General features: G+C 32.2%; 1 protein-coding gene across 1 annotated transcript in view; it reads left to right on the top strand.

The window, feature by feature from the left end:
- The first annotated feature begins 206 nt into the window (after positions 1-206).
- Positions 207-26,928, top strand: part of LOC134714522 (interferon-induced helicase C domain-containing protein 1-like) — a 33,269-nt gene continuing 6,547 nt past the window's right edge. The window contains exons 1-13 of the mRNA XM_063575824.1: positions 207-361; positions 2,342-2,470; positions 4,356-4,703; positions 6,882-6,956; positions 8,783-8,823; positions 15,521-15,653; positions 16,385-16,552; positions 17,041-17,129; positions 17,641-17,889; positions 18,572-18,734; positions 19,541-19,639; positions 21,461-21,621; positions 22,236-22,377. Coding sequence (XP_063431894.1) covers positions 262-361; positions 2,342-2,470; positions 4,356-4,703; positions 6,882-6,956; positions 8,783-8,823; positions 15,521-15,653; positions 16,385-16,552; positions 17,041-17,129; positions 17,641-17,889; positions 18,572-18,734; positions 19,541-19,639; positions 21,461-21,621; positions 22,236-22,377 — 1,897 coding nt within the window. The 5' untranslated portion in view covers positions 207-261. The remainder of the gene's footprint in view (positions 362-2,341; positions 2,471-4,355; positions 4,704-6,881; positions 6,957-8,782; positions 8,824-15,520; positions 15,654-16,384; positions 16,553-17,040; positions 17,130-17,640; positions 17,890-18,571; positions 18,735-19,540; positions 19,640-21,460; positions 21,622-22,235; positions 22,378-26,928) is intronic.

The raw sequence follows: 26,928 nt of genomic DNA, 5'->3' as shown, positions 1-26,928 counted from the left end.
TGTAACAATAATATTTTTATTATTGTTACATTTCCATGTAACCGTAGCCAGTGCCTATCCTATAATGGTTTACTTTTTAAATTGTTACTTGGATGGAGAGCTGTCTCATTGGCACTCACACCACATCTTCCTATATGATCTATTTAAAAATATCAAGTTAAACTTGGTGCTCCCTATTTGAAGGAGTTATACACAACAAGGAGAAGAACAAAAGTGAAAGTAGATGGGGATTTCTGGAAAATATTCACATTCCACCACAACATGGAAAACGATTTACGAGAAAGAATCAAATTCTTATTGCCAGAGTTTCAAAAATTTCTAAAGCCAACTGATGTACTTTTCAATATACAGGGCTTGTCAGGTGAAATTTGACAATATTTAATTATTAACACAAATTAATTTGTTTACATTCAATACTGGCATTGTATATATGCCTTTTACCACAACAAATTAAAAGGCTATAATAGATATTTATTAATTTTGTATAAATATATAAAACAGTTATTTGCATTTGACAAATTATAATTATCTTGTCAATATTTATGTTAATTAACATGATTAAGTTAAAACATCCAAAGTGCACATTTTTAAAGAAGGTGTGTTAAATTGGGACCTGAGACAGGTGAGATGACTATGTGTTATATGAGTAGCCTCTTAACACAGGCAATTAATTTGTCTAAGAAAAAATAAATCCTTTATACCTTAATATAACACAAGGTACTTAACTTGCATTTTTTTTAAATGTCAGCAGGTCTCGAAATTCTGTTATTTGCCGATTTCTCGATAAGTTAACAAAATAATTATGTTTGACATACTTGGGTAGGATTGATACTGATGATTCTAACATCAATAGTATGTGTGTTATACACCATTGTGTAGACAAAATCTATTTAGATTTACGACATAACAAGTTATAGTCGTGTTGACAACCGAAAAATCTGCAAGTTTTACCCTTGCCCTTCTGTAATTAGGTCCAAAGGTCCCAAAGTTGGTTTTCCTTCTCTAACTTTAGATTGCCTGAACCCAATGTTGTGAAACTTATACACTTGCTTATTACCACAAAATACAAATCAAGTTTGAATTTTGGTGGCCTAACTTAAACCGTTGTGGAGTTATGCTCCTTTACACATGGAAAATTGCTGAATTTATCCTTTCTGAGCTTTTACTTAAGTTTGCCTCTACCAAATGCTCATTTATTTATCACATAATACAAAATTAAGTTTCAATTATTGGGTTGTCACTTTAATTGTTCTAGCAGTATAATGCCCCTTTACAAATTGAAAAATTTCTGAGTTTTTTGTTTCTGTTCTCTTTCTTAAGTTGGCTGTACCAACTGCTATGAAACAATATGCACAATGCTCATGATGCTTATTACCTAAAAACATAGATCAAATTTGAAATTTGGTGGTGTCACTTTAACCGTTCTAGAGTTATGCCCCTTTGCAAATTGAAAAACTGCTGAATATTTTGTTTCCTGTCTCTTACATAGATTTTCCTCTACCAAATGCTATGAAACTTGTACACAATGCTTATTTCCACATAATACAGATCAAGTTTGAATTTTGGGGGTGTCACTTCTATTGCTCTATAGTTATGCCCTTTACAAATGGAAAAAAATTGCTGATTTTTTTTTGGTTCCATTCCCTAGCTTAAGTTATGCTCAATCAAATGTTATAAAACTTATATACACAATTGCTGTTACCACAAAACTTAGATCAAATACAAAAAAATATGTACAAATTTGGATAGAGTCACTATTACCATCTTTCAGTTATCATGGTTATGTCTCTTTATAACTTTATGTGATAGTCAAGCAGGGGGAATCTTCTGTGTTCCATGGACACATTCCCCATGTATTTGGTGTTTTTTTGGTGTTGATTTCTTTCATAAGCGTTACATAGTTTGTGATGCATGCAGATGCTGATCAGTCAAAAATTATTCCTGCTTCCTTGCAGAAAAAATATGTTAGGTACTAGGGTTGGTAAAAGTGATATTTCCAAAATAATTTACATTGATAATATATAAGGGAAATGATCTGGACTTGAATATCTACTGCTTAATCTGAATGTACAATACTGTAAATGTGTTAGGGTCTATAGGCATAAATTGCATGTAATTTTTTAAAGGTTGCACTGGCAGAAAACAATTTATATTTTTGTTTTTGCCTCATTTGCATTAATACAGTTATATGTTCAAAGTAAAAAAAAGTAAATTACAAAACAAGAAATATGACTTACTTGCATTCATGATAAAATGACTATAAAGCTATAACCATGATCCCTGGAAATGCAAAAAAAATAGAAACCGTACTTATAGCTTAATTTTCTATATTCATTTGCAGTGGAGCTCCAAGAAAAAATTTGGGAAAATGAAAAAAGAAGTCGAACAGAAGCTGTTGCATTACTGATAAATGCAGTATCTGTAAATGAAAACTTGACAGCGAAATTTGTAGTGGCTTTATCTGATGAAGGTAAGTTTGAAGATATGACTACTAATTATTTGCTTTCAATGCTTTGCCTTTGAAAATACTCATTCTCAAATTAGTAGTTTTCAAACAATAACTTGTGTTTAAGGGGATGAATCTCTCTGAAATTATAGGACAAGTTTCCATGCCAATGAGGGATGGTTAATAATGACTTTTGGGGGTTCTGGTTCAAAATGTTTTATAAGTAGGGGCAAAAAAGAGGGGAAACTAGGTTTTTCCGGTCATTAAGGACAATAAGACAATTTGAAAGCAGTGTAAGGGAATTTATTCAAAAACAGTTAACATTCAGTGTTTTGTATGTTCAGATTTACCTCCCTTACACTACTTGTAAATAATATGTAAAGAAATGTCAGGTTTTGGACTTATTGCCAAAAAAAGGGGGATGGTAGTAGTTTCAATTTTATTTCCTAATTTCTCAAGTTCCAAATTTTTGAAAAGTTTGAAGAAGAAATTTTTATTATAATAAATGCATAATAGATTTGTAAAATCTTGACATTTATTTCGTCAGAGACTCATATAATATCAAAAATTTGATCATTATTCAAATTCAGAGCTGTATCAAGCTTAAATGTTGTGTCCATACTTGCCCCAACTGTTCAGTATTCCACCTCTGTGGTCGTATAAAGCTGCGACCTGCATAGCACCTGGTTAAATTATGGTAAAAGCGTAGTTTAAGTAAAAAAATAGTAAATATTATATATGTAAACATTTTTGTTCGCTAGGATTTCATTGAATATATATATATATTGATTTGAAGATAAAACTTGTAATTCTAATATGGCATGCAGTCGAGGGTACTACGTGTACCAGAAGTAAATAATGATATACTTGTAGAAATAAATTATACTGTTAGAAAAATCTATAGCTCCCCTAAGTTTTCTCAAAATTTTCTTGTATAAGTAATCATTTTTACAATCCCTAAATTTCTAAAATTTTCAATTGTAAAAAAACAAGCCTTTTACAGTTTTTCTCAGGTTAGCTCATTATTTTTTTATTATAGTTCAAAGTTTTATCTCATTGACTCAACAAAGATACTGATTGTGCAAAGGTCTTAAAAGTATTTTTTCAAGGCCTTCACAAATTGTCGCTTTAGGGCTTGATCAGTGTTCTAAAGATAACAAACAAATGAGATTTTCATTGTCCATGAAGTTGCACTTAAATGATTTAATAGTTAAGACATTTGCAAAGGACAGATTATTAAAAACTCTATTAGAGCAAAGAAATCCAGAGAAATTCAAGAAAAGAAGATAGTATGACTTTTTTACTTACAAGTATAAGTAAAAAACTGTTACCGGCACTTGTATAAGTTAAAAATTGTGAATGTCATAAATTATCCAATAAAATAATTTACCTATACAATTTAATAAAATACACTTGAACAAGTATCCTACAAATTTACTTATATAAGTATATTATAGGGTTATTGCATGAATATTGGGGAATTTTGTCCCGAGTAGAATTTTATATTGCACGAGCTTGCGAGTGCAATATATGTTCTACAAGGGACAATATTCCCCCAATTTCATGCAATAACCCTTTTATTGTATAGCAATATAATATTTGAAAGTAAAAAATTGGTTTAAACTAAGATTTTGTTGTTGATGACGTCATGAGTTTGAAGATTTATTGCACTAGTGCAAGATTGGAATTTATTGCACGCTAACTTTTGGTTACTTTTTGTGGAAAATATTATATTGTTATGCAATAATAATATATACTCCTTCAAGTGTCCCTGACTATGATATTCCCTGTGTATAACATTATTGGTTGCCTACCAAATACACAGTTCTCAGATTTGGATTTATCAAGAACACATCCTAAATTTATTGCTGGTTTTAAAATTGACAATCTTTATATTATTTTACTTCAGGTTATCAAAGATTCATTGATCTTATTAATAAAGAATATCCAGACAAGGGAGACAAGTTTTGTCAGGATTACTATGAATTTTTAATTTGTTATATGAAGGGAGATCTTCTTGAAAGAATAGAACCAATGGATATCTGTGGGTTTTTATACCAGAATAAATGCATTGAACTGAGTGATATGGAGACTATAAGATCAGAATGCGATTCTCATGGAAAATTTCAAGCAGTTCAAGAACTGTTTTTCTTAATGCAAAGACGAAGGGATGATTGGCCAAGTCTTTTTTTGGAAGCTTTGAAAGAATCTGGAAGAGAAGATATAAAAGCTAAGATGGACCCAGGAGCATCACCAGGTATTGAACAGAAGTCTTAAAATTTATGCAGGTTTAACTCTTATGGATTGAATCTTTTTAGCTTACCTGCCCCCAAAGAGAGAACAATTGAAGTTCTTTACACATTAATTTTTATGCCCCATTTATGGGCATTATGTTTTCTGGTCTGTGTGTCTGTTTTTCGTTTGTCCGTCTGTTCGTCCGCCTGTCTGTCCCGCTTCACGTTAAAGTTTTTGGTTGAGGCAGTTTTTGATGAAGTTGATTAAGATTTGATGTGAGGTACAGATAAACTTCCATTTTTCATCTTTGAATACATGGTATGTATGAATAGATTATTAAGTTGATACAAGTGGATTATCGGATTTATCCAATCGAGATAGTTGAATTATCAATTTTAAAGTCCGAGCCTGGGCGAGGACTTTAAAAAAAAAATTAATTTAACTATATAGATTGGATAAATCCGATAATCCACACGCTACTATGTTATAATCTGTTTCTCTAATGATTAAAAGATAAATTTTCTTCTTTTCTAAACCAAAATCTCCTTTGAGTGCCTTCCACTTTCCACGAAGTTGTCAATTTCATTAACACCTGTTAGAACATTTTGATCAATTCAGGTAGCCGAGAAAGGTTATGACCCTTTGACTTAGCCAATCATCTGCTGAGATCACCGGCAACCACACATTGATTATTTTTAAGGCCAAGTGAGCTTTTCTCATCACTTGGCGTCCGTCATCTGTCGTCATCCGTCGTCGTCTGTCGTCGTTAACTTTTACAAAAATCTTCTTCTCTAAAACTACTGGGCCAAATTAAACAAAACTTGGCCACAATCATCATTGTTATATCTAGTTTAAAAATTGTGTTTTTTTACCCTGCCAACCAACCAAGATGGCCTCCATGGCTAAAAATAGAACATAGGGGTAAAATGCAGTTTTTGGCTTATAACTCAAAAACCATAACATTTAGAGCAAATCTGACACGAGGGTAAAATTGCTGCCCCTAAATTGGTAATTTTAAGGAAATTTTACTGTTTTTGGATATTATCTTGAATATTATTATGGATAGAGATAAACTGTAAATAGCAAAAATGTTCAGCAAAGCAAGATTTACAAATAAGTCAACATGATAAAAATGGTCAGTTGACCCCTTTAGGAGTTATTGCCCTTTATACTCAATTCTTAACCATTTTTCGTAAATCTTAGTTAACTTTTACAAAAATCTTCTCCTCTGAAACTACTGGGCCAAATTTTACCAAACATAGCCAGAATCATTATTAGGCTAACTAGTTTAAAAATTGTGACCGGGCAAACCAACCAAGATGGCCGCTATGGCTAAAAAAAGAACATAGGGGTAAAATGCAGTTTTTGGCTTATAACTTACAAACCAAAGCATTTAGAGCAAATCTGACATGGGGGTAAAATTGTTTATCTGGTCAAGATCTATCTGCCCTGAAATTTTTAGATGAATCGGACAACTCGTTGTTAGGTTGCTGCCCCTAAATTGGTAATTTTAAGGAAATTTTGCTGTTTTTGGGTTATTATCTTGAATATTATTATAGAAAGAGATAAACTGTAAACAGCAATAATGTACAGCAATTTAAGACTCAAAAATAAGTCAAAATGACCAAAATGGTCAATTGACCCTCTGAGAAGTTATTGTCCTTTATAATCAATTTTTAACAATTTTCATAAAATTTGTAAATTTTTACTAACATTTTTCACTGAAACTACATGGACAAGTTCATTATAGATAGAGATAATTGTAAGCAGCAAGAATGTTCAGTAAAGTAAGATGTACAAACCCATCACAATCACCTAAACACAATTTTGTCATGAACTGTCTGCTTCCTTTGTTTAATTCACATATACCAAGGTGAGTGACACAGGCTCTTTAGAGCCTCTAGTTTCTTATACAATTGGTTCGGAAAGGGATATATTTCCATAAGATTAGAGAAAGTAACATTTTCAAGTAATTTGTGTTAACAAAATCCCTGACTTCAAATAATATACCAGTTACACATACTCAGATTACATTCCTTTAATAGTAGCTAAAGAAACTGATATTAAAACAAACCACACCTTATGAGGAGGCCAAAGGAACATCAACGTCCATTATGAATGTTTTCTGTATGAAACTGAAATATCTTATTGAAACTATGAAAGCTACTCGATTATTGATATTAATATTCTTGAATTTCAGAAGAACTTGAGAGAACTGGTGTTACTGTTGGCATGGTTGGTTCACAGCAAAATCAAGATGTATCTATCACAGAAAGTAAGAAGTCTATTAAACATGAAATATGATATACAACTTCGATTGACTACTACATTACATTTAAAAGTCTCATAACTGATAATGTGGGTTTATTATTATTCTTGGGTTACCAACATGGGTAAATGTATACCACAAATTTAAATATTCAAGGAATAAAATTGAGAATGGAAATAGGGAATGTGTCAAAAAGACAACAACCCAATTAAAATACAGAAAACAGCTAGAGGCCACCAAAGGTTCTACAAACAAGCGAGGAAATCCTGTACTCAACAAAGTATATATATACATTTGGCAAAACCATAAAATCTAATAACCATGAAAGTACAAAATTTTCTCTTTTCAAGAAAATAAATGAATCCACAGTACTTTATTTTTCTTTGCATAATTTGTTTCTTAAATTGTTCTCAGCTGTTATATGTAATTCTGTATTTAATCATAAATGCTCCATCTCTGTTAGTTTTACACCATATTATTTTTTGTTCAACTATTATTTTTAGGTTTTGTTTTGTTGCATCAATTAACAGATTAATATAATTTATATTTATTTTTTATGATAAAATTTCTTTTTTAAATTATGTATCTGCATCTCCTTTTGACAAAGATTATTTGATTACAACTTCAATAAAAATGGACTTAAGTGTAGTCATTTAAATGTTGAAAAACTTTTCAGCCCCTAATGAGCTATGCTCGCATTACCTAACACCACATCATTCAAGCACTGCTATAAAGCTCATTGATTATTGAATTAGTTTGAATAAAAATTTCAACAATAAAACTTATACATCTAATAAGATTAAGCTAAATTTTTGAGTTTTTGAGTCCTCTACCAATAAAAGTCAAAGGGGACTTTAAGTTTGCCCTCTGTCTGTCTGTCTTTTGACTCCCCCCCCCCCCCTCATGCTTGAAGATATTGATTTAATATTTGTTGTATTGTTTTATAATGACAAGTTACAGGTCAATTAAAAAAATTATGATTTTATCTTTTCTCTTTCTTCAGTTAAAGCTCTTTCCCTGGAAATTGAATTTTTGATGAAATACTTTTATTTATTTCTAGATTTCTGTTCAAAGGGAAATATGACAAATTGTGGATTTTTTTTCCATTTCTTTAGTAAAATGTTTGAAGAACTTAGTGATAGGTGTGTTTGTAATTTTATATAGTTTTAACTTTACATAATGACAAGTTATAGATCAAGTTAGAATTTCATTTCATAACATTAAATTCTAAAACGGTAGCAGACTATGTAATGTCATGCAATATACTCACAGAATGATTTTTATTTCTGTATTCCAGTTGTAAAACTGTTAAAAGTAAAGAAACAATATCATTGACACATGAAATGTTGCTATAACATGTGTTCATCATCCAAATTTAAAGATGTACACTTCATAAGAAATATCCAATAGAATTTCAACATCAAAAATAGGACAATTTTACAATAGGAAAGGAGAAGTCATTCAATATGTCATTTAACTCATTTTGAAAATTATGATGTGACATTTTAAAATCATGATCCTTATTATGAAATTTTGGTGTAGTAAATTCTGATGGATTTTCATTTATATTGTCAAAAAAATCTGGATTAAATTGGTTTATTATACAGGAGAATATTTTGTCAAGATAACTGCTAGCATTGTTGAAAATATTTATTTTTGGGTATATAGTAGAGACCCTTAAAAGTTAAGATATAAATTGCAATTCGTATAAGTAAAACAACATTATCTAATAAAAAAAATCATTGTCATGTTTCCAATCGACAACCAACCACAAAGAATGTTCTTTTTGCCAATTATGTTTCTTTTTGATATATTAATTATTTATTTTCCAGTTTATTCTAGAACCTCTGATGACCAAACAGCTGAAAAAAGGGTATGTGTTTATCTTAAACAAATTTAAATAATGTAAGAGTATATAAAGATCACATTTTTTTTGTGTTTTTAAAGGCAGTGCTTTAAGGCCTGACTTTTAAGTCATGAGGTTCATCTTTTCATACGCAATCCATGCTGGGGGTCTTTTGGCCAGAAATAGATCCGGAAATGTTCGAATTTCTACTCTTCTTTTTATGGTATGATATGGTTTTTGTTTCTTTCATTTACATTGGGGACTAAAGAAACGATCAGTGTGTATTGTTCGTTTTATAGAACTTGTTATAAGTGTGTATTTTGCATTATAAGCAGTCAACCTGACTACAAACTATCATTATTTGTATATTCCGTGTGGAAAGAGGTCGGGTCAATTTCAAGTGTTATCTGACATCTAGAGATTCTTTAATTAGTTCAGACGTTGATATAACAATGAAAAGTCGACTGAACATGATTAATATTGCATCTTCTATAATTCAAAGCGGAATTCGGTTTATGAACGAGAAACCGTAAAGCGTTTTCAATTTCGGTATTAGTTATGTATGTTATCTACGTATTATCCTGGTTCCCGGTACTACGTTCCGGGTATTAGCTATTTGATATATTTGATGTGTAACATTACAATCGGGTACCAGCCAATCTACGTGTGTATGTGTACATGATTTACCGCCAAAATGACCGACTCAAAAAATAGTCCATAAACGTTCCGTATAATGATATGCAAATTCATAATTAATCGTAACTTTTTTTTATCTTTGTATGATTAATATAACAAAATGGATTCCACAAAATTGAAAATAGCATTATTTTACGAGGATTTCTCATATTTTTTTCACTTCCGGGCGCAGTAATACGTATGTTTTGAAGAAGCTCGAAGAATTTGACAAAGTGAATTGAGAAGGAAACGGATAGATATACGTTCTTGCTATCAGGTAAAACAATTTAAATGTACAGAACAAACACATTTACTTCACACAAATAGTACAGGCTTAAGCTTTTTATTGTCTAGCTTATACACGACTGTAGTCAAGTGTTTAAACGACGGCGGTGACCTACAAGGTACGGGTCATACTGGGTCAAGTCTAAATATGTAAACATATCCACGTGCTATTAGGTAGAACGCATCGTAATGCAATGTCTACAATTTTTCCTCCTTTATACATCGTTTAACCAGATATATTTCTCCTTTTTACATCGTTTAACCAGATTTATTTCTCTTTCAAATACACTTAAACACGGGTTGTATGTACGTATCTTTTCTAGTGTTTTCTTGTTATTAAAGTTCATTTGTTGATGTTTAGAAATTTTTGAACGACTGAACACAGGAGTGAATGAATGCAACAATTATATATACTGAAGACTTGGGCTGTACAAATTGTCAATGATAGTGAACGTATATCATACTGATAATCATTCTAGCAGTAATTATGTTAATTTAGGATGTAATGTCTAATGACAGGAATTCATGAGCTATGCCTCAGGCTTTCTGAAAAAATATCAATGACAATGTAAACAGGAACAAAACATTGACACGAATGATGCTCTCTTCTATGTTATATAGTTATTTAGGTATATGTGTTGCACAAGTTTCAATTAAACTTAAGTTATAAAACTTTTTTTCAGGGCACAAACCCACTTTAAAGAGACTTGTCTACTGCCATACCCATCCTATTTTCATGCACCATTTGCAAGCAAGAGACTGAATGGTTTGCAAAATTAAAAATCAGGACGGTGTCCAATTAAAACAAAAGAACTAAACTGGATGAATATTGTAGGAGAAATCTAGACATGCTAGAGGAAAGTTTTGATTTGTGAAATTGGTTTTCCTGAAAAGTCATTCATCCTAGCCTGCAGAAAGGAACTATAACTGTCCACCACCAACTGACGAGCTAATGTTGAGCTTCAAATATGGAATTACTCAAATACCATCAATGTCTATGTTTTCAGCACAAATTTCACAATAAATGACACAGCTGTGCTTTTTTTTATACCGTTAAAGAGTTGTATACTAAATTTTATTTTTTTATCAATAAATATATATTATATTAATTGTGTCATCTAAGAACAAAGTCTTGTATTTTGCCAAAAGATGCATACTAGTGAATGAAAGTGGTGCAGTTCATTTTGCTTTGGTATATAGAATTGAATTACAATTGTTCATGTTATTGGAATGCATATAAAAATAAGGAGATGTGGTACAATGTATATGATATTTAGTGAGTTTATCAAGCAAAAGTGAATAAGAAATAGGTATAAGCAGTTACAGGTACTACTGTACAATCTCAAACAAGGAGAAAAACTCATACCGTAAAGAGAATTTCATATTTACAAGTAGGTTTTGTTTTTGCGTTGATTAATTTTCTTCTATTGTTTTAATTGCAAATATGGGAAGTGGTTAAAATGCTAATGAGACAGCTGTTATGGCCACAGAGCCTTAATTGAAAACTTCTTTTTCATTTATACCGATAGATTTTGCCTGGAGTTAGAAACATATCTGCCAACTTTTCAAAATGCACATGGGGGTTTTACGTGAAAGATGGTTCATATAGTCATACAAAACCTTCAAGGGGGCCTTCAAATGGAAGCAGGACAAGTCGCCCCACTGGCTAATCGGCCCACTTTTTAAAAAAAACACCACAAACTGATTTATCAAATCACCCCACATGTGAAATTGGTTAAATCATGTTTAATATTACTCCTGCCAACTCGCCCCACATGTGAAATTGGTTAAATCATTTTAAATCAGGGTTCTCACTAAGGATTTTTGAAGACGAGTCCAGGGACTCGTCATTTTTGGCCACGGTGAGTCATGGTAACTGTGTTCAGTTTATACAAAATATTTCAATATTGATGTATTTGTGGACTCACCAGTTTTGAAAATGGTGAGTCCAGACAGATTTTATTGAGTCCAGGACTCATGGACTCGCCTTAGCGAGAACCCTGTTTAATATTACTCCTGCCAACTCGCCCTACTTATAAAAAAAGGTAATTTTTAGATTAATATATATATATATATAATTAAAAATAAAAACTCGCACCACTTTAATGAAAATTAATCTACACAGAATACAAACAAACCGAAAATTAATTTAATTACTATTATTGATATATACTGAAGAATAAATGTAAGTTTTGAAGCTTAGTTATTTGCATAACAATTGAAAAGAAACCTGTTAATTGTATCATAATGCAATATAAGGAATTGAACTTATATAACATCTTTTTCCATACATGGGGTGAGTTGGCATTACTAAATTCATCCTGGTTAATAATATATTTATCTTGATTTCACCGATTTCCATTAGGTGGGACCAGTTGGCAAGAGTTATATTAACAGAATTTAACTTATATACAACGGGATAACATCTTTTTACATAAGTGGGGCGAGTTGGCATTACTAAATTCTTCCTGGTTAATAATATATTTATCTAGATATTATCGTTTTCTATTAGGTGGGGCGAGTTGGCAGGAGTAATATTAACAGGATTTAACACAGTTCACAAGTGGGGCGATTTGGTAATCCAGGTTGGGGCAGGTTTTTTTTTAAAGTGGGGCGAGTTAGTGAAAAAGTGGGGCTATTTGCTAATGGGGCGATTGTCATGCATTCCCTTCAAATATATTCTAATGTGGTTTTTGGCTTCTTCTTGCATTAACAAGCTTATAGCCATTGTTGAATTAATTGTTTTCTTTAAATAGTCGACAAAATTGCTCTTAATAGTAAAAAATAGTAAGATCCCAGCGTATTATTATATAGGACATCGTTTTGGTCAAATTCTTCATGCTCGCTTAAGAATGGATTCAAGTTCATTGAATTCTCACCTTTTCCTTCGTAACTTAGTAGACTCTCCAAATTGTCGTTGTGGTGATGTAGAAACAAATTCTCACTTCCTGTTATCTTGCCCTTTATATACTAATTTAAGACAAGAACTATTAGATTCTGTTTCAGTTCTTCCTGTCCAAGTTAACACAACAACTTTGCTTTTTGGATCAACGGTACTCTCAGATGAGCAAAATAGTCTTTTATTTAGTTTGGTGCAGAAATATATTATTAAAAGTAAACGTTTTAACCCTTGATGTTAATGCTTCGTCACTCATTAGGAACCAAAGCATTTCACACTGTATACAGTACAATAATTCATGTATATTTTTATTTATTTTTTATTTTTTTCTCAATAATTTTTTTTTCTTCTTATTCTTCTTTCACCTTTTTCATATTCATATATTTATTACAGAGCATGCCAGTTATTTATTTTATGTATTGTTCAATAAGTGTATTATTTTTGTAAAGGAGACAGATTTGTAAAAGCAAATTGCTTGTTTCTGAATCCTGAATATATTTGTATTATATCGTATCATGATGAATTTATCTGAATAAATATTGTTTAAACTAAAATTGCTCTTACAAAATTTCCATTTGGGAGCCTCGAGCTCGATGGGGGAAATACTCTGCAAATACTGACAGTTGGCAGGTATGGTCATCAAAAAAGTTGACATGTTACTATGTACATTTACCATTATGTTACTTGATGTTCTTGCTATACACACAGTACAGAGACTAGTCAATCTTTGTGAACTATTTTTTTATGGGAGTCATAGAATATGCGTATACAATCAATAATTAAAATAGTCTATTTATATTGAAAAGGAAAAGTTCTTATATGTCTAAAGAAGAGGGACGAAAGACACCAAAGGGACAGTCAAACTCATAAATTTAAAGCAAACTGACAAGGCCATGGCTAAAAATGCATTTCATGGCGAGGCACAGAAAATATACTGTAAACAGTAGACTATAGATACATGTATAGGTGAACTAAGGTACAAAAGAACTCTAAATCTTAAATTCTACAAACCACCTCTGTTCTATGGAAGATAATGATATAACTGACTAGAAATACACACAACCTGTAATTAACTGCCTTTACAGCGCTTTCGCGCTTTGATTAGACAGTGTCTACACTCAGAATGTTTAGCATATGAGTCTATTTCTCACAGACTGCAACAGAGAGGATCATTTAATTAATTGGCATGAATTTGTAAATGATTTGTGTTTCATATCATTAAAAGTTTTTTTTGTGAATTTTAATGTTTTGAATTTTTATCATTAAAACTTAAACCTTGAAATTGTTGAACAAATGTGTCCAGTGACCCAACAAACCAACCAAGATGGCTGCCATGGCTTAAAATAGAACACAGGGGTAAAATATAGATTCTGGCTTATATCTCTGAAACCAAGTCCAGTTGTTGGGTTGCTGCCCCTGAGTTGGTCATTTTAAGAAAATTTTGCAGCTTTTATATAAAAAAGACGATGTGGTGTGTTGCCAATGAGACAACTGTCCAGTAGAGACCAAAATGACACAGACATTAACAACTATAGATCACTGTACGTCCTTCAACAATGAGCAAAGCCCATACTGCATACTCAGCTATAAAAGGCCCCATATGACAATGTAAAACAATTCAAACGAGAAAACTAACGGCCTTATTTTTATAAAAAAATGAACGAAAAACTAATATGTAACACATAAACAAAAGACAACCACTGAATTACAGGCTCCTACATTGGGACAGGCACATAAATAAATATTGTGGTGGGGTTAAGCATGTTAGCAGGATCCCAACCCTCCCCTAACCTGAGACAGTGTTATAACAGTACAACATAAGAACGAACTATAAAAATCAGTTGAAAAAGGATTAACTCATCAGATGGACAAAAAAACAAGTGGACGTGGCCAGGTTCTTGTACATCTCAACAACAAAAAGACACTAGGAACAGATCTGAGAGTAATTACAGTTACCTGGCACCTAGTTTAAATCCACTAACACCTAATAAAAAAAATCATGCATCTAAGACTAAACACTCAATCCGTACACATCCAACATACAAAGGATTTAGTGTAAAGACGTCATAAACAGTCAGAGAAAAACATGACCTTGTGTAATGCCAAGTTACAGGCAGAGGCGGATTTAGGGGGGGGGGGGTGGGGGGCCCGGGCCCCCCCTTTTTGGGAAAAAAATTTGTTGCTTATATCGGGAATCACTTAAGCGTGACTGAAGTGGGCCCCCTCTTAGGTCAGTCAGTGGGCCCCCACTTATGAAAATTCCTGGATCCGCCACTGACAGGTATTGACATATTTGGTTATTATGTTAAATATTATAATAGATAGAGATAAACTGTAAACAGCAATAATGTACAACAAAGTAAGACCTAAAAAATAAGTCAACATGACCAGAATGGCCAATCCCCTTGGGAGTTATTGCCCTTTATAGTCAATTTTTAACAGTTTTCATAAAATTTGTAAATTTTTACAATCATTTTAACTGTAACTACTTGGCCAAGTTCTTTGTAGATAGAAATAATTGTAAGCAGCAAGAAATTCCTTAAACTAAGATCTACAAACACTTCACCATCACCAAATCACAATTTTGTCATGAATCCATCTGTGTCCTTTGTTTAATATGCAAATAGACCAAGGTGAGTGATACAGACTCTTTAGAGTCTCTAGTTATTTAAGACACCTATTTCACCTTAAGTTTGATTCATAGTAAATGCTTGGTGTATTTCAATGAAACCGCAATCAATACACAATTTTCAAACAATATAAAATGTTCTGAATTTGTCTCTATTTTTTCTGTAATGAAGATTGTGTATAATGAATAATTTGTTAAATTTAATCATGTAGAGATCTACTCTAATTTACTTGTAGGTCTTGACACCAGATCAGATCAATGATGATGTAGAGGAGCTATCAGATCGTGTAAGTGCTGTAGGTCTGGCTGAAGATGGGGATAAAGATGGACTCGATTCTGATTATGAAGAAGAAAAATATATGAAAGAAGGTAACAATAAACTCATCATAGTTATCAGGATTAAAATTTTGTAGGCAAGACACCTGTTTTGTCTTAGTACAAAAGACTCATCAGGGATGCTTGAATCAAAAAGTTAACATAACTGCAATCCTGTATTTATACCTACGTTGACTTTTTCAACAGTGGTTACTAATATTATGTTATGTCTTTTTGACATTTGAAATTTTTGAACTGTTTTATTTTGTTCAACTCTTGCATATTCAATTTAATTTCTTTATTTCTATCATTAAAAATTATAAATGAAAGTCAGCTTTTGGGTCAATATTAGTAAAAAGTTCTTGAACTGTTTCCTTTTGTTTAACTCTTGAACATTTAATTAAATTTCTTTGTTCCTATCATTAAAAAAAATATCAGAATGCTTCACAAATTGATTTTTTTCTAATATTGAGTATTAATACTTTTAGTGGCTACAGATCATGACAGATTTTTTGAAATTTGAAACAAAAAAATTCAAAAGATTTTATTCGATCAAAAATTATAACTAGATTAACCATCAATTAATTATGTCAGTGGTTGATCAATCGAATAATTGAATTTGTCTAAAAAATAAATTTAAAAAGTTACTCTACAGTTTGAAATGAAATAAACAAATTGTATTTACTAAAATAAATTGCATCTCATAAATAAAAGTTAGCTTTTGGGACTACATTAGAACTCTATATAGACAATATTAGTAACTGGGTACATTTTATATCTTTTAGGTTCTGAAAAGGAGTTTTCTAAGCCAAAGGAGATCAAGTTACGTGAATATCAACTTGAATTGGCAGAGAAAGCTTTGACTGGTAAAAACACTGTGATATGTGCTGATACTGGTTCTGGTAAAACATGGGTGGCTCTGCATATAGTACAGGAACATCTAAATAGTAAAGGTACTTTAAAATTGATAGTTAAATTAAATTCTAATACAGTTTTATTGCACTTGTGACATTTTGCCACAGAATTAAGACATAGCATTTCTACATTCAAAAGTTTTCAGCAGCATCAAACTGTAAAATTGGTATGTGGTTAAAGTTCACCAGATATAAATGACTTTGTCAAACTGTCATGAAATATTAAAGAACTCCTACATTTTAAACCTGTTTCAAATTTATTTTTTTTACTGTTTTTGACTGTTTTCTTAAAAACTTTAGGAACTAGGCTAAAAGTGTAAATTTCAAAAAATTTCACCAACATAAAAAACAACTAGCTAATATAAAAGGTTCTCTAGCAGACTCAGGTAATACAGGCTCAGGTGAGCCTCTTGTTCTTTTAAGACTTGTTTTTGTCAAACTGAAATTGCTATTGCATGTTAGATAAAAGGCTTCTCATATATACACTTTAAAACATAGGATAATGATTTGAATCATGTCTTTTATAGAATCACCAAAAGTTGCATTTATGGCCAGAACAAACCCATTGGTACAACAGCAGTATACATTATTTAAAAATTTTCTTGGTGAGAAAAAGGCAAGTTACTTTTACTTTAAATGAGCTCCTTAAAAATTCATTTCATTGAAAACCATTTTTCAATTAATTCCATTAAAGTGGCAGTTTGGTATGGGACTGCTGGAGTTTTAGATAGCTAGGATACACTTTGAAGACTATGTTCTGTCATTCAATGAATGCAAGGAATTTAATAAAAGTTAAGATATTTGCTCAAAAGAGTCTCTAATATTTATAGAATTCCATCAAGTAATGTAATGTATAAATTTGTGATATCTCAGTAGGAAATTATTTAAATGATAAAAAAAGAAAGAAAAAGAAAAACAGTCTGTCTTGTCATTTCCACTCGTACTGTTACAAACACATGTCAATACTTTGTAGTATCAAATAAAGATATATTTATAAGCAAGACATTGTTAGAATGGTGTAGCCTTTCTTTAAAGTTAACCATGATTTACACATATTCTTAAAAAAGTCAGCTGTTTTAACCTACTAGGGTGCTTGAATTAAACACTTGACCTCTTTTATTTTACAGGTATATATTATAAACAAAGATGAGAAGTCAAATGTTCCATTGAAGAAACTGATGGAATTTTCTGATGTATTTTTCTTCACACCACAAATTCTTATTAACAACATAGAAAAAGGAGAGACAAGAATACCAGAGTTCACACTGTTGATCTTAGATGAGTGTCATCACACAGCTAAAGGGGAACCCTACAACAACTTAATGAGAAAATATATAAAAACCAAACATAATAATAAAGATATTCCTCTACCACAGGTAAGTATTTGCAGTAACATCATGAATAGTAAATAAATTTTGAGTTTAATTCATACAGCCAGTGTTCTAATTATTTCATATGTAGCCACTTGTCAAAGACCAAATACCATAATTTGCAGGAAGTGAAAATTTAAATCATTCAGAGGACAAGATTAGTAAAAGGCATTTAAAGGAAGTTGTATTTAGTAAATATGATGTCAAAATTGGTACATAAGTTAACCTTTTGTATTTGATAAACCAAAGGAGATAAAGACTCAGTCTACGATACTGAAACTATCTTTTTAAAACCTCTATATAATGGAGTATTTTGCCATCAGAATTTCTGTAAAAGAATAAGAAAAAAAAACTTTCTTACAGCTACTGGCACTAAGGGAGTAAGAGGAGGAAGAGTTATTACCAGTATTGAAAAACCTGTTTGTATTATTTTTCCACAAAACAACTAAGATAAAAAAGAAGATGTGGTATGATTGCCAATGAGACAACTCTCCACAAGATACTAAAATGACACAGAAATTAACAACTATAGTTCACCTTACAGCCCTCAACAATGAGAAAAGCCCATACCGCATAGTCAGCTATAAAAGTTCTTAATATACATTACCAGTATTGTGTTACTTACAAAACTAGATTTCGATTGGATTAGATATTAAAGGACTAATTCTGAAGTCTTACCCTTGTTTAGATTGTTGGATTGACAGCATCTATAGGAGTTGGTCCAGCTACCACAGAAGATGGTGCTATAGCACACATGATCAAGATCTTCAGTAACCTAGATGTGCATGAAATCTCCACTGTGGAGGCAAATAAAGAAGAGATGAAGAAATTTGTGGCTATTCCCACTGAAGGTATGTGTAAAAGAATAATTAGTTTCAGTGAATTATAATGGATATTACCAGCTCTCTGTAAGACCTGCATAAGACATAGACATGTCTTAATTATGCTCTATTTGAGCTTTTATGAGTGACCAACTGTAAAATATGACATGGAACTGCCATCAGTCATGCCATTTCACCTGTTTGAATTATGAAATTCATTCACTGCATTTTTACGTTCCTACAACTAGAAGTTCATTTGTTAAAAAATAGAACAAAATGTGAGATTTGTCAATTTTTATAACATACTAACTATGTTTCAGGAAGATATAAGCATAGAAAGGATAAAGGGGGCACTAAGGACCTATTTGGTCAAATAATTGTGCCAGTCAAAAAGTTATCATACATGTTCTGAATTTTCTAACTATATTAAGATACAAGTTGTTCAGAAAATTAAAACACATGTCACATTTATCCAGCTATTATGGCAACAAATGCTGAAGAAATTATATATTTCATAAAATTTCCTTGTTTTACATCATCTGTTCATTTATTTTATGTTTTCAACATCATTAAAACAGAGCAGTTGCTTGGATCCATGCATATGATTTCCCATACTTTCATACTATTTCCACCTCTTTCAAAAAAAATATGCCCACTGTCCAATATGGCCGAATTAACCGTAAAGAGCCCTATTGATGACCTTAGTTTGATAGATACTAGGGCTAATTATTTAAGATGTTCTTATATTATTTTTGCCATCACACTAGTTTTGATATTAAATCCTTGCAACCTCTCATAACAAATCACTAACTTTTATAAGTATTTTTTTTCTTCAGAACATGTAAAAATGGAAGTGTGTTATGAAGACCCTTGTAAAAAAATCATTGAAGGAGAAATGAAAAAAGTAGAGACAATATATGAAGAAACTATGAAAGGTAATCTTTAAAATGTTTTATTAATTGCTTCTCTCTATAGATAGATGAAATTAATAAAGATAATGTCAGTTAATGTTATTAATACTTGTATCATTGTGTAATTCTGTATATAAAGCTATAAAAGTGCTCAGTATGACAAATGTGACCAAATTCAAAAGAGAAAATCAATGGCCTGATTTATACAAATTAATGTGGCAGACATCAACCAATGAAAACATACCTGTCAACTCACCCGTTTTTTGCGGGTGACACCCGTTATTTTCACCTCTCACCCGGGACTTTTTCTTTACCCGGCGGGTCCCGGGAATTTCTAACATTACCCGTTTCACCCGGATTTCTGACCGGAATTGTTTCCGGTATTTAGAAGTAATACGACTTTCGGTTTTATGGGTCTTTTTCATTGTAACCAAAAGTCAAAATGTAGGACTTGTTTTCCTGAGCTACGTAACGATATTTTCAACTAGCTACAAGATGAGTTCAGTGACTATCAGTTGACCCCATTCGATGAACTTCCACTTTGCACTTCCCCTGAAACTGACATTGGTACATTTTGGGGAGAAATGTCAAAGTTGCATGACATTTTTCTTAACAAGCCAAGAATTTTTGTTTTGTCAAAACTTGCTAAAACATTACTGGTTTTGCCAAACAGCAATGCAGACAGTGAGAGGGCATTTTCTTTAGTAAAGAAAATAGCTACAGAGTTTAGGGCTGATCTTAATAAGGATACACTGTGTGCTCTTCTTTCTAGTAAAATGAATACACATTTGCATTGCTATGAACTGAAACCAAGTGCAGTTCTTTTAAAGAATGCCAAGTCTGCTACTATGGAATATAACAATAGTCTGAAATAAACTTGTATACATGTTCTAACTGTTTTATATACATATTGACTATATAAATTATATGTAAACATATTTTTGTTCTTCAATTGAGCCCGCAAAATGTCGTACGCGTTATGACCTGAGATTTTTTTTCTCGATGCAGGTCATGACCTGACTTTTCATTTTCAGAGGTTGACAGGTATGTGAAAACCACTTACCGTAATTACAGATTCCTGACTTGGGACAGGCACTTTAAGAATCTGGCTGGTTTTGATATGTTTGTGAGTAGTCAACCCTCCGTGTGACAATGATATTCATTACAGCACAACATAAGAACAAACTAAAAATCACTTGGAAAGGGCTTACCTCATTGGATCCCTACTAAACACAAAAAAATAACAAAAAGACAAAAGACACCAAGTACGATCTAAGAATACTCACAGGACTGGTGCTAAGAGCTAGTTAAAATTTTAAATTTGAACTACAAGATAAACCATGTTTATCAGAATTATAATACAATCAGAACACCTCCAAAGGATTTAGTGAAAATACATCATAAGTGAGTCTAAGAAAAGCATGACTTTGTGCAATGCCAACTTAAGAATAGAAGCAGATGTAGGACCATATGTGTTGGTACCTTTATTTGTACAATACGTGCATGGTTATGTATTTAACTATTTAAAATAAAAGCAATGTTATATATAGTACCATCAAATACAATATTCAAAGATCTTATTACATTGCTAAATTTTTTTCTCTTAAGTTCATTCGAATAAAGCAAAACAGTTGTATTGATCTTATTTTTTTACCCTGAATAAACAACTTCACCATGAAATTAGGATCATGTGGATAGTTATTTGTTATAAGATTTATAGATTTCTATAGTTAAATCATATTTTTTTTTTATCAATTTACTTATTCAATTTATAAGGAATGCACCAAAAAGAAATATGAATTAATCAATCTACTCAATTAAAATCATTGATTGGTTTTATCACAGGAAAAGAAGTTTCGAACAGCCGTCAAAATTTGCCAGGGGGAGAATACCTTTCAAAGACTTACCTAGGATCAATCATTAAACTGAAGAATCAGATCATGTGTGACACAACACTGCCACAGGACAGTGGAAGAAAAATGATATGTTGTCTTACCCACCTTGGTGTAAGCATGATTTCTATTAATTCTCAAGCAGTTATACTTTTTCTACTTTAAATTGTACTAGAGGTAATTTGTTATTATGCCCCTTGCAACTAAGTTAGATACAGTGTTACCAATGCACATTCTTCTTTAATCTTTATTATTATTTTATATATTTGTATATAAGACGAATACTGTTTTTTTACTATAAAATCTAAAAAAGAATATCTGGAAAAAAAGAAAAAGAAAATTCTTGGTACCTGTGTTGCTGAAGGTGGTGGCAGGTCTAGCAAAAGCTTGACTCTGTCTGTCCATCTGATAGAAAAACTCCTGTCAGACACTCATTGTACATTTCATCAAAGTTTTCTTAGCTTCTATTAAATGAATTGTTTTGGTCTACAGCTTGATAATGTTGAGCTATAGCGAGTAAGCAATATTTTCATCTCTTGTTTGCTGATAGTTTGAAATTTTACAACATACATTGTACAAGGAAAATTTATGTCAAACTTTTCTTGGCTCCTTTTTAAGGATATGATTTTGATATTTGATCTGTTACCTCAATCAATTGCATGCAGTTAAACCAGTTCAGTCTCAATATTGGTTTTGTTAATAGTTAAACATACTAGACCTTTTTTCAGATACTCCATGAAGCCCTAGATATAAATTATCTGATGAATGTTGAACATGTTGTCCAGTTTCTGAATAAAAAATACGTCGAGGAGAGTCAACAGCCAGATAAACTGATACCGATAGAGAGAAAACTGCTCAAGTTTGAAAAAGGTGAAGTTGACACATACTCTTCTTACCAATTAATGGTCATCCATAGTTTCTCTTTGTTTAGGGGTCATGTTTGAAATCATAAAATCATTAACATTTATTTTTTTTAGCTCACCTGCATGCCTTTTGCAAGTATTTGGTGTCGGTTTTTGTAAATTTTCTCTGAAACTACTGGATTAAATGTTACCCAGCATTTCCTGAAGGTTCAGGGGCAGATCCAGCCATTTAAAAAAGGGGGTGTTCTAGCTATATGCTCCCATTCAAATGCATTGATCGTCCAAAAAAAAGGGGGGTTCCAAATTTTTAGAAATACACAATGTATCAGTCAATCAATTTTGGGAGTTTTTAGCCAATTTCACAGATTTTTTTTATCTTGAAATTTAAAGCAAGTGTACTGCTTTTTAATGGGAAAGAAAATCCCTTATGTTATGATATTGTAATTATTATGTTTATTTATGTTGGCCTAATTTGTGTTGTATGGCCTGTTAGTTGTTTACCAAATAATCCTATAACTGTGCAGTTTAGGAATCACTGGAACAATCACAGAATGATTAGAACTTTCTAGAATGATCTTTATAAAAGATGCGTAATTTAAACTTCTACGTTATTCCAGAAACTTCCGTTGTAACTTTCCAGGATTTTCCACAATGTTCCGTTCTAGCGTGTTCTAGAATAATCCGTCACAACTATATATATACAGACACTAAAGTTAAACTCTCATAATTAAACTTGGACATAGACTTTGATAGACATTAGTATTCACAGCATTTGGATTGACACTTTTATTCTACAAACAACATCATACTGGATTGTGACATTAGTAGTGAACGTAATATTCAAATTGGATTCCGAAAGATTTCTGGATACAGATAAAGATAACAGATTGGACTCATATTTTGACAGTTAAGTTAACAGTAATATTTGTGTAATACCTTTTGTAAACTTTTGTATATTAAATATTGTTAAATTTTACTATTGATTTGTGTCTTTTGTTGGCTACAATTTAAAGGCGATTTCTGGCCGTAACAGAAATTGGGGGCTCGTCCGGGATACTGAACATATTTTATTCAAAATTTGTTTTAATATTTTTATTATAACTAGCCAACAAAATTCTACAAAATGGCATTTGATGCTGGTAAATTTTTGAAAACGCCAGACCTGGAGAGTTTTGATAATTTAAAGAAAGAGGAACTAGTGTTGCTTGCTAAACAACTGAAATTAGTTTTTAAAGTATCTATGAGAAAACAAATTATAAAAAATTTGGTTATAGACAAATTAGTTGACGAAGAAATGTTAGGTGAAGAGGCTCTTGATCTTAAGGTTGAAAATGTTGACGCCTTTAAGTTAAAACAGCTTGAATTAGAACATGAACTTAAATTAAAAGAAATGGAAATGAAGGAGATGGAGAAAAGAAAAGAAGATGAATTTAAATTAAAACAGGCAGAACTGGAAATGAAGGAAAGGTTAGAAATGGAGAAAAAAGAAAAAGAAGATGAATTTAAATTAAAAGAACTGGAAATGAAGGAGAGGGAGAAATTAAAAGAACTTGAAATGAGGGAAAGGCTAGAGATGGAGAAACTGAAAATTGAAATGGTCAAAGAAGAAAGCAACACTAAAGTTCACTCCAAATCAGATTATTTTGATGCAGCAAAAAACATACGTTTGGTTCCAAAATTTTGTGAAAAAACAGTTGATAAATATTTCCCACAGTTTGAGAAAATTGCTAACAATTTGAAATGGCCTATGCCGTATTGGACTACGATGCTGCAAAGTGTTTTTGAGGGTAAGGCAGCTGAAATATACTCCGCACTTCCATCAGAAAAAAGTTCTGATTATGACACTGTGAAACAGGAAGTTTTGAAAGCCTATGAGCTAGTACCAGAAGCATATAGACAGAAATTTAGATCTTATAAAAAGTTTGATTCGCAAACCTATGTGGAATTTGCTCGGGAAAAAGAAGATCTATTTGATAAATGGCTTACTTCAAAGAAAACAAATAACAATTTTGATCACCTAAGACAATTGATGTTATTAGAAGAGTTCAAACAATGTGTTCATTCAGAATTAAAAACACATTTAGACGACAAAACTGTTGAGTCAATACATGATGCAGCTGTTATATCAGATAATTATACTCTTTCACATAAAAGAAGTTTCAAGGGTCAAAATTATAATACTTCCAGTGGAAATTACAAAAATCAAAGCACTGAGCATACTGATAGTAAGCCTGTTCCACAGAATAAGAGTCAATCCAGTTATAATATGTCTAGTTCAAAATTTGATACTTTTGAGAAGAAGTCACTGACTTGTGCTTATTGTAAGAAGATTGGTCACCTGATGGCTGATTGTTTTAGACTCCAGAAGAAGAATGAACGAGATATTAAGCCAAAGACCAGTGCTTGTACGACACCTTATATTACCAGTACATTGGAATGTCCTGCGCGTCAGGCTTTTAAGTCCAGTTTTTGTGATTACATGGAGGAATATAAACCCTTTATGTCTGATGGGTTTGTTGCTATTGTTGATGATACCACTCTTCAGCCTATTAAGATTTTACGGGACACTGGAGCTTCTCAGTCTTTATTGTTAGAAGGTGTGTTGCCTTTGTCTGAGAAGACTTCTGTTGGTGCCTCCGTTTTGTTACAAGGTGTAGAGTTAGGTTGTATAGATGTTCCTCTCCATCGAATTTATCTGAAGTCAGATTTGGTAACTGGACCAGTTGTTGTAGGTGTTCGTCCTAATCTCCCTGTTGAGGGTGTTACATTATTGCTAGGAAATGATCTAGCTAGGAACAAAGTGGTTGCTGAACCAATTGTTACCAGTGAACCGGTGGTGGATGTCAAATCACCTGAAGATGATGCTGAATTGTATCCAGCTTGTGTTGTTACTAGGGCGATGGCTAGAAAACAACAAGATGATAATTTGAAAGAAGACCAATTTGATTACATGGACCTTTCTGACACTTTTATAGCTGATATTGCAGATCCTAGTAAATCAGAAAAGGTCATTATAAAACCACCTAGTGTTAACAAGAATGTTATTATGCCATGGCCAGACGTTAACAGCCATTCATTAGATCGAAAGAATTTACTCGAAGAACAACATAAAGACCCTGAGGTTCTTCAGCTCAGCCAGAGAGCTCAACCACAGGAGGAAGCAGACAAAGTGGCCGAATGCTATTACCATCAGGACGGCATTTTAATGAGGAAGTGGAGGCCTCCTGATGCCACCCCAGAGGAGGAATGGAGAGTGCTATACCAAGTGGTGGTGCCTAAAGTTTATAGGCAAGAAATTATTGGTCTTGCCCATGACACCCCCTTGGCTGGGCACTTAGGTATAAGGAAGACTTGCCTAAAAATATTGCAACATTTCTACTGGCCCAGACTTAGAAATGATGTCGCAGAATATTGCAAATCATGCCATATATGCCAGGTTGTTGGTAAACCTAACCAGAAAATACCACCAGCACCACTTCTGCCTATTCCAGCCTTTGACGAACCTTTCAGCAGAGTTCTAATTGACTGTGTTGGACCTTTACCAAAGACCAAGACTGGAAATGCATATTTATTGACAATCATGTGTACATCTACCCGCTTTCCTGAAGCTATTCCGCTCAGAAATATCAAGACACCTACTATCGTCAAAGCTTTGATCAAATTTTTCACATTAGTAGGACTTCCTAAGTCTATACAGTCCGACCAGGGATCAAATTTCATGTCAGGTTTATTTCAGCAAGTCGTATACCAATTAGGGATTGCTCAGTACAGATCAAGTGCTTATCATCCAGAATCTCAAGGTGCCTTAGAACGTTTTCATCAAACATTGAAGAACATGATTAGAACTTTTTGTCTTCAATTTGACAGAGACTGGGATGATGGAGTTCACTTTCTACTTTTTGCGGTTAGAGAGGCTGTTCAAGAATCCCTTGGATTTAGTCCCTTTGAGTTGGTATTTGGTCATACTGTAAGGGGACCGTTAAAATTGATTAAGGAAAAGTGGCTTACTGAACATACTGACTTGAATCTTTTAGACTATGTATCTAGATTTAAAGAAAAACTGTATACTGCTTGTCAAATTGCTCAGAAAAACTTGAAAAATGTACAGAACAAGATGAAAATATGGTATGATAAAGATGCCAGGGACAGAGTTTTTGAGCCTGGTGATAAGGTACTTATATTTTTGCCAGTCCCTGGACATCCTTTACAGGCTAAATATTGTGGTCCTTATACAATAGAGAGTAAAATTAATGATTTGAATTATATTGTAAAAACTCCAGGTCGGCGCAAACAAAATAGAGTGTGTCATATTAATATGTTAAAACCATATTTTGAGCGTACTAATGTATGTGATAGTAAACCAGTTGCCACTTTAGGCATGGTTCAATTTGAGAACAATCATGACAAACCAGATGTAATTGAACCAAATTTTAGTTGTAAATCTATGGAAGAGACAGTTAGATTGAAAAATTCAGAAATTTTGTCAAATCTAGATTCAAAACTTACACATCTGTCTTTTGATCGTAGAGAAGAAATAAAAACTTTGGTATTTTCTTTC

This window comes from Mytilus trossulus, chromosome 4 (genome assembly GCF_036588685.1).
Source record: "Mytilus trossulus isolate FHL-02 chromosome 4, PNRI_Mtr1.1.1.hap1, whole genome shotgun sequence".
NCBI classification, from domain to species: domain Eukaryota; kingdom Metazoa; phylum Mollusca; class Bivalvia; order Mytilida; family Mytilidae; genus Mytilus; species Mytilus trossulus.
Note: the sequence above shows the minus strand (reverse complement) of the source record. Positions and strands in the feature narration are given on the sequence as shown.